This window comes from Excalfactoria chinensis, chromosome 2 (genome assembly GCF_039878825.1).
Source record: "Excalfactoria chinensis isolate bCotChi1 chromosome 2, bCotChi1.hap2, whole genome shotgun sequence".
NCBI lineage: Eukaryota > Metazoa > Chordata > Aves > Galliformes > Phasianidae > Excalfactoria > Excalfactoria chinensis.
The window spans coordinates 26,781,559-26,788,833 of NC_092826.1; the positions used below are offsets into that span (position 1 = coordinate 26,781,559).

Below are 7,275 nucleotides of genomic sequence, written 5' to 3' on the forward strand. Positions count from 1 at the left end.
CTGCTTTTCTAGCTGTTTTGCCTTAAAAGAAATGCTCTTTTCATATGTAGTCCAGTTTCCCTCTCCCAGGGAAGCCCAATGCAGCCACCTTCATTAAAATGCCAGCTTGCAACGCTGCCAGTAAACAACAGTGTTTAAAGCTGTGCAGAGTCTCTGAGTCCATGTTAACTCTGCTTTCAGATACTTCTGAAACTTAAAACAAGAAAACATGATCAAAACAGGTAACATGGGAACTCTTTTGTCTTCACACCTCCTAACTCAGGATACAGCCTTCATTGTGTAATCCCTAAAGGTGTTCAATAATAAGTTCAATAAGTTTAGATGTTGTACTGAGAGACACGATCTAGGGGGAAATATTGGTGATAGGTGGACGGATGGTCTTAAGAGCTATTTCCCAACTTTGGTGATTCTATGATTCTATTCTGTCATTCTATGAAGCGACTGCAGGTTCCTGGCAGACAGTAAGGAAAGCTCAGAGGTGACTGACTCAGGCCTCCCAGAGGGAAAAGATAAGAGTGGATGAGATCAAATAGTACATGAAGGAAAAAGACTCAAGTCAAAAGGAGAAGCTGTTGTTATCTATACAGCACATTCATGTGTTTTAGTACTATTCGCTCTGTACTTTGACAAGAAAGTATTTGTATGACAAACAGGTCTGAGATTATTCTAATAACTGTTTTAAATCTCCAGGTATTGCAGGTCTAGACATTTTGATGTCATCACCTGCTACCAGACATCCTGCTCATCCTACATGGTGTGGTGTTTCTATTTAGTTAATCCCAGCATTTTAAGAACCTGCCCAAATTCTTTTTTATATTTAGGCAAGCAGCTACATTTTTGCTGAGGAATTATCACCAGGATTAGTGGGTCAGGGAATAACATGCGAAGTCATTGCTCATGCAACCCTTCTTTGTTTGGTATAACCAATCTTAACCCTTCTTTGTTTGGTCTTACTACCCTCTGTATCCACACTGCCTAAAGCACACCCGCCAATGAAACATCAGAGCAGCAGGTCACTGGGCACAGGATTCAGTCACATAGGAGCAGAATGTGATACTATATGAAGAGCTTACAGTAAAATTATCAAAAAGCTTAAAGAATAAATTCATTAATGATTATCCTTAACATAATTGAAAATTCCATTTGTACCCTTATCTACATGGTACGGGGAATTTTCTACATATTAACATAATAATCATCAGAGGAGTACACTCTTGCCCAGAGTGCTTGGTTTTATCGCTTCAGTATCTTGCAGTGTTAAGAACGCACGTTTTTAGCTTTGTTTTTCTATCCTGTACATTTTTATGTTACATATTTCAATTACGGAGAATAATATTTTTAAGCATGAAATATACCATACTTGGCAATTGTCACTTACAGGTATGGGGCCATGGTGATAGGAGAAGAGGTGACGGGCACAAGCTGACACCCAGAAGCATGGTTTTTCTGGTAACAAAGCACTGGCCCGTGTCACCCAAAGGCTGTGGAATCTCCTCCTTGGAGATCATGGACATGGTCATGAGCACCCTGCTCTAATTTCAACAATGTGAACATGAAGCTGTGCAGACAAACCTTGACAGCATCTTGAGGAAAGACAGCATCCATTTACAAATCTTGGCAAAAGTAAAGTAACATTAGTTTTAGATACACAGGTTTGTGCCTTAAGTCTGTTGACAAATTCATGTTGGAAATATACGTACTAGAGTTTAATAAAAAAATCAAGCACCCAATTAACAACATGTAGGACACCTCCCAATAGGACGGCACCTGCAATCTTCAGAACTGAACTTTAATGACATGTGCAGTTGACACTTTCACCAGCACAGCCTGAGGACACATCAGCCCTCCCAAACCCAAAGTGCTCTGCAATACAGGTGAGACACCCAGGCAAATAATAGGGTAGGACACGGGACTACAAACACCAAATAAAGCTCTCCCTTTGATCTTTATGAAATATTTAATGCAATCTCCCAAATGCAAGTGACAAAAAATATTTCAAAACTGAACTTCAAAGGCAGCTCTTTTCTCCAATTACCAAAAACACTGGCTTATGTTTCCCTTTGAGCTAAATTTTGCTATTTTTATGCCAGATGAGTAGCTCTACTGTGTGTTCACAACCCCATTACCTTGTTACTTTAATTGCTGAGCTAAATTTACCAATATCACACACTTTTTTGAATCACAAAAGAAGAAAATGGCAAGGACTCAGCAACAGACATAGGATAAATTGTACAGCCTCTGTCCTTGCAAATACAGTCTCTGTATTTGCAGGCTGCTGTTTCTCAGCTACATTAAATGTGTTGGAAATAACATCTAGAGAGACCTATCTTCACTTTAGCATTTATTAATTTAATAACCAATGTGCAGTATTCATATTTATATGCAAATACACGTGACATTAGTCCAACATGCAGATAACAGAGGCTGCTGCATTCATCTGTCTTAAGCCATTCCAATCCACTGCTGTCACACTATTTGTTGATCTACTGCATTTTCCTTTTGGGGAAGATGGTGAAGAACTTCAACAGTTGATTCTGCTCCACATTAAACTGGTCAGTTTTTGGCCATCTCTCTCAGAATTTGTTGCATTGGAGAAAACCTCTCTTTGCAGCCTCCTGTTTTAACAGATGCAAATGCCAACACAGTTGTCCTGCTCTTCAGGGATTCTTCTTGCTTTTCTGTTCTGCCTTAAGCTCTTTTGCATTACATCTGGAACCCAGCGCTGTTAACATTTCAACTGTTGTCAAGTTGGCTCCTTTCATTATCAATCGCTCTCCATCGGCTGGAAAGAAAACATTTGTTAAAATTTAAGTCACAGTTACTTCTGTGTGCAGTTCTGGCTTGTATTTACAAATCCTAATACCCTGCTCATCTTGTCTGATTAGAAAGTAGTCCACTTAACAAGAAATCCTATTATGGAACAAACAAATAGATGAAACTGTAACTATTAACAAGTAATCTTCATTTCTGTACCGTATGATCAAAAAATAAGAAACGTTTCTCAAGATATATGTACGGTAAAAGCGTATTGTTGATAAGAATGGCTCACACTATGCCACCAAAGTCATTGAACAGAAGGCACAGAAGGCACTGGTAGGCATAATTTCCACACATGGCCCAGCGCTTTAGCAGCATGTTGTATATGGTCCGTTTACTTCACTTCTTTAGCCAAAACAGTGAAATGGTTTACACAGTCTGGTGGTTATAAAATTGAAAAGTAGACAACACTTGGATTTGTAAATTCCTGGGGGGAAAAAAAGGCACTTTAAAACAGAGCGGGAACATCAGAAATTAAGGATGGTACCTAAGTTATTTTTTTATTTTTGCAAGACTTGCAAATATAAAAGATATAGTCAAACCTATTTAACGTAGTACCATTCATGGCATCCATGTTCCAATCACATTTGCCAATTGGAAAGGCTGCAAGCTCTTCCGTTGGAAAATAATCAGCTCTTAGAAAGTGGAGTTCAGAGCTGTAGCATTTGGCATTAGTGAAATAAATTGTTTTGCTTTACACTGTGAAAAACACTAAGCTTTACTGCTTAAGTCTTAATACATCACAGATAGAGTCAAGGATTGGAAAAGAAGCGGCTTGAGGGAAGGAGAAACCTCTGTCAACACTGAAATAATTTGGCTTTGCTTGGCAAAACAAGTACACTCATCACTCTCGACATATCTACTGATTCACTAAATACAGGAAAGCTTAAAGAAAAGTGGGTAACAGGAAAAAATATAATGAAAACTTTAATGGGCTACATGCCATACTGGGCCATTACAGCACAGCAGGAAAGAAGATACAGCCCGAGAAAAAGACAAAATCAGATTACAGCCATCTGTTCATAGCCTTGAATCTGGGCTGCTTCCAGAACTGAAGAAATTTCCACTATCATCTCCCTGCCTACTTGCTGGATCTCCAAAGGAAACCAAGCAATTTGCTGTACATCAGTTGACCTCACTCTGTAGGTCCGTCTGCACATGTATGGTCTTACATGAGCAGTTCCTTCCAGCTATGCAGCAAGTTACTCAGTTGCATAAATAACTCCAAGTGTTAAACTTGTCTATTCTTAAGACAGATGTCTCCACCACAGAAAACAAAACAAAACAAAAATTCAATACAGAATGTGTGTGTACAGATGTGTAAAACATTAAAGCAAAGCTACACTTATTTTTCTGGAACTGACTTTGACTGCAAGGTTACACAAGTGTGCCACTGCTAAAGTGGGCTCAACTCTATATGAGTTAGGTTTGGTAAAGACTTGTAAGTGTATATGTTAGTGTTAGTGACTTCCTTTTTCATTCCCAGCTTGGCAACATCCAGGTGTGGAAGAGAATTACAAAAAGAATAAATTAATCACAGCAAAAATGATCATAGAGGAGACACTGTGAAACCACAAACGTGGAAGGACTTTTTGTGAGGATTAAAAATGAACTCTTACCAAACATAACATCTACAAGTGGTTCAGATCCATCATGTCTCACATCTGCGGACACTTCACAGTTCCTGTTAGTGGCCTGGATTCTTTTATGGTTTATACACTGAAGAAATTTTCTGAAAATATGTTTTAAAATACAGATTAAAATTACAGTTAATATATGAGAGATGCATCCAAAACATATTTGAATAGTTTGACATTGCTGGGTATAAACAGAATTGGATTTATATTCAATAATTTCAGACACCCGCTTCTTTCCAGGCAGCAATCCAGACAATTACTGGCATGCTAATGGACTCTCCTTATATACTAACATGGAAAATGCATACCAAACAATTGTGGAAATTTCAGAGTATACACTTTCTGAATTTCTCTGATGAGTTAATAATAATAATAATATAAGAGTCAGCAAAGTAACTTTCATTTTTCTTTATACACTGCTTGCTTACCACTGTTTTATTTTTTGGCTTTGAGGCCGCATTCACGTATATACTACGTCCTCAGTAGATAGGTGAAAAGCACACCATCCAGCTCACATTTTGGTAGCTTAAAGACATTCCAAGCTAAGCTGTGATAACAGTGCATTTCAAAAGTAGACATGTCTGAAAATCTATTGCAAAACGGCACTTTACAATCCTCCGGTGTAGAGCTTACATCCCTCAAGAAGCCTAATTACTTAAGATTTCCCCAACAGACAATTACCAGGAATACTGCCTCCCACTATCACCACTTGGATGAGGAACTGCAGCTTCTCATCTGTGAGCTCAACAGCTCTAAGAGGAGCATCTCCAGGGGCTGTTGGTAAAGCCAGATGCTCATGCTTGTACAGAATATCCCAAGCCGGAAGGGCACCATAAGGATCACTGAGTCCACACACAGAAGTGTACACGGAGACACTGACGTCCTTTACAGAGCTACACAAAACAAACACATCTTCCCCAGTATAGACAAGACAGGGATTTCCTGGGTCAGTCCAGCGGAGGGCATGAAGATGATACAAGGGCCTGTTGTACCTCGGTTCGGGTCGGAAGGGACCTTAAAGGTCATGTGGATCCACCCCCCTCATACCGGCGGTAACACGCGGCACCGAGTCCCGCTCCAGGCCGGGCACCGCTCGGCTCGCAGCCCCAGGGCCGGGACACGCCGATGCCCCTCACCTGGTGCTCTCCACGTTGGACTCGAAGGGGCAGAAGCGGACTACGATACTCTTCACGGGCCGCAGCACCACATGGATCCGGGACGCCATCTTCTTCCCTTCTCAGTACTACGAGTCCCGGCAGCCCCTCGCAGCGGCGGGCCGGCGCTGGCGGCCGCATGCCCCGGAGCCGCCTGGGAAATGGAGTCTGCAGGTAACAGCCGCGGCCATGTTCTCAGCGCCGGGCCGGGGCTGTCCGCTTTTGTAACGACCTGCTGCTAAACAGCGCTTGGTTTTACGCGTTCCAGATAGCAGCCGGCTGCTCTGCTTTCGTGCAGTTATACCTTGGCTGTGGTTGCGTTTGTTCCGATAATATTCCTTGTCTGGAACTTCTCGATTGGAGTCGGTGTCTTGATACGTTGTTATCGTACCTGTGATCCTCTGAGGATACTGGAAAAAGGAAAGGAGTAAAAGGTTTACAGTGTTTCTTGTTAGAGCAGTTAATTCTGTTCCCGTCTGATTTGGGTGTCATTCAGAAGTACTCTAGTTTATTCAATATGAATAATGAAGGCAGGCTGAGGGAGGGAGCTGGGCTTGTTCAGCCTGGAGAAGAGAAGGCTGTGGGGAGACCTCAGTACAGCCTTCCAGTACCTAAAGGGAGCCTATAAACAGGAGGAAAGTCAACTCTTTACAAGGGGAAAAGGCTAGTTGAAGGAGGGAGGATCGAGGTTGAATACCAGGGGGAAGTTCTTTACAGAGAGAGTGGTGAGGTGCTGGCACAGGCTGCACAGAGAGGCTGTGGATGCCCCATCCCTGGAGGTGTTCAAGGCCAGGTTGGATGGGGCCCTGGGCAGCCTGGTCTAGTATTAAATGTGGAGGTTGGTGACCCTGCCTGTGGCAGGGGGGTTGGAGCTTCATGATCCTTGGGTTCCTTTCCAACCCTGGCCATTCTACAACTCGCTGATGACTGAAAAAAAAATGAGGATATGAGTGAAGGTAATTATAAGGGGAAATGAGGATTTGAGTGAGGATGATTACAAGGGGTAGCCAATATGACCAAGGATCATTTAGAGGCAGTATTTTCCAACGCATCAATCCAAACAGCGGCCTGCTGTAAAAGGTGATGCTACTGGAAGGGAGCGCAATTGATAAGATGGGTTGGGTTCAGCAGTTGCGTGCCCAATCCTTGAACAAAGGTTTCGGATCTTGGTGTGGCTGCTGCAAGCAATGTATTTTTCCGCTAGATGGCAGAAACCTCCTTGATAAATGGTTGCAACGGTCTAGTACTTTGTTCAGCTCAGCACTGTGGAGAGCTTACTGAGGATTAGGGATGGGATGGAAGGAACACAGTAGTAATGGCATTTGAGCACGATGAGAATTTGTATTTAGTATTCACTACAGACCTATGTTTCCAATGTTCATTAAACATCTGGCATCCTTTGTAAAGGGTAACCTATTCATAGAGCTTATCTTTGTTTTTTGAACGTCCTCCGTTATATTTTTCTAAATTATACAGTTACTGAGAAAAATCATTCTCTTTTCTCTATTTATTCAATAGAAATTAAATAGCAAAACTAATCTTAGACGTGTTGATACAGTTTTAATGTTTTTATTCTCCCTCCCAAAATGCATTACACTTTCCATTATGAAAAAACAATGCATTTCTGTGAGATGTCTTTTGAACAAATCCTCTGTAACATATAAGTG

The 7,275-nt window shown here is 41.5% G+C and overlaps 1 protein-coding gene across 1 annotated transcript; it reads right to left on the minus strand.

The window, feature by feature from the left end:
* Positions 1 to 1,773: 1,773 nt before the first annotated feature.
* Positions 1,774 to 5,803, minus strand: MRPL53 (mitochondrial ribosomal protein L53). The gene is made up of 3 exons (XM_072329271.1): positions 5,591 to 5,803; positions 4,437 to 4,549; positions 1,774 to 2,782 (listed from the first exon to the last, which is right to left on the minus strand). The coding sequence occupies exons 1-3, from the start codon at positions 5,677 to 5,679 to the stop codon at positions 2,658 to 2,660; spliced, it is 327 nt and encodes a 108-aa protein (XP_072185372.1). The 5' UTR covers positions 5,680 to 5,803; the 3' UTR covers positions 1,774 to 2,657.
* Positions 5,804 to 7,275: the final 1,472 nt, after the last annotated feature.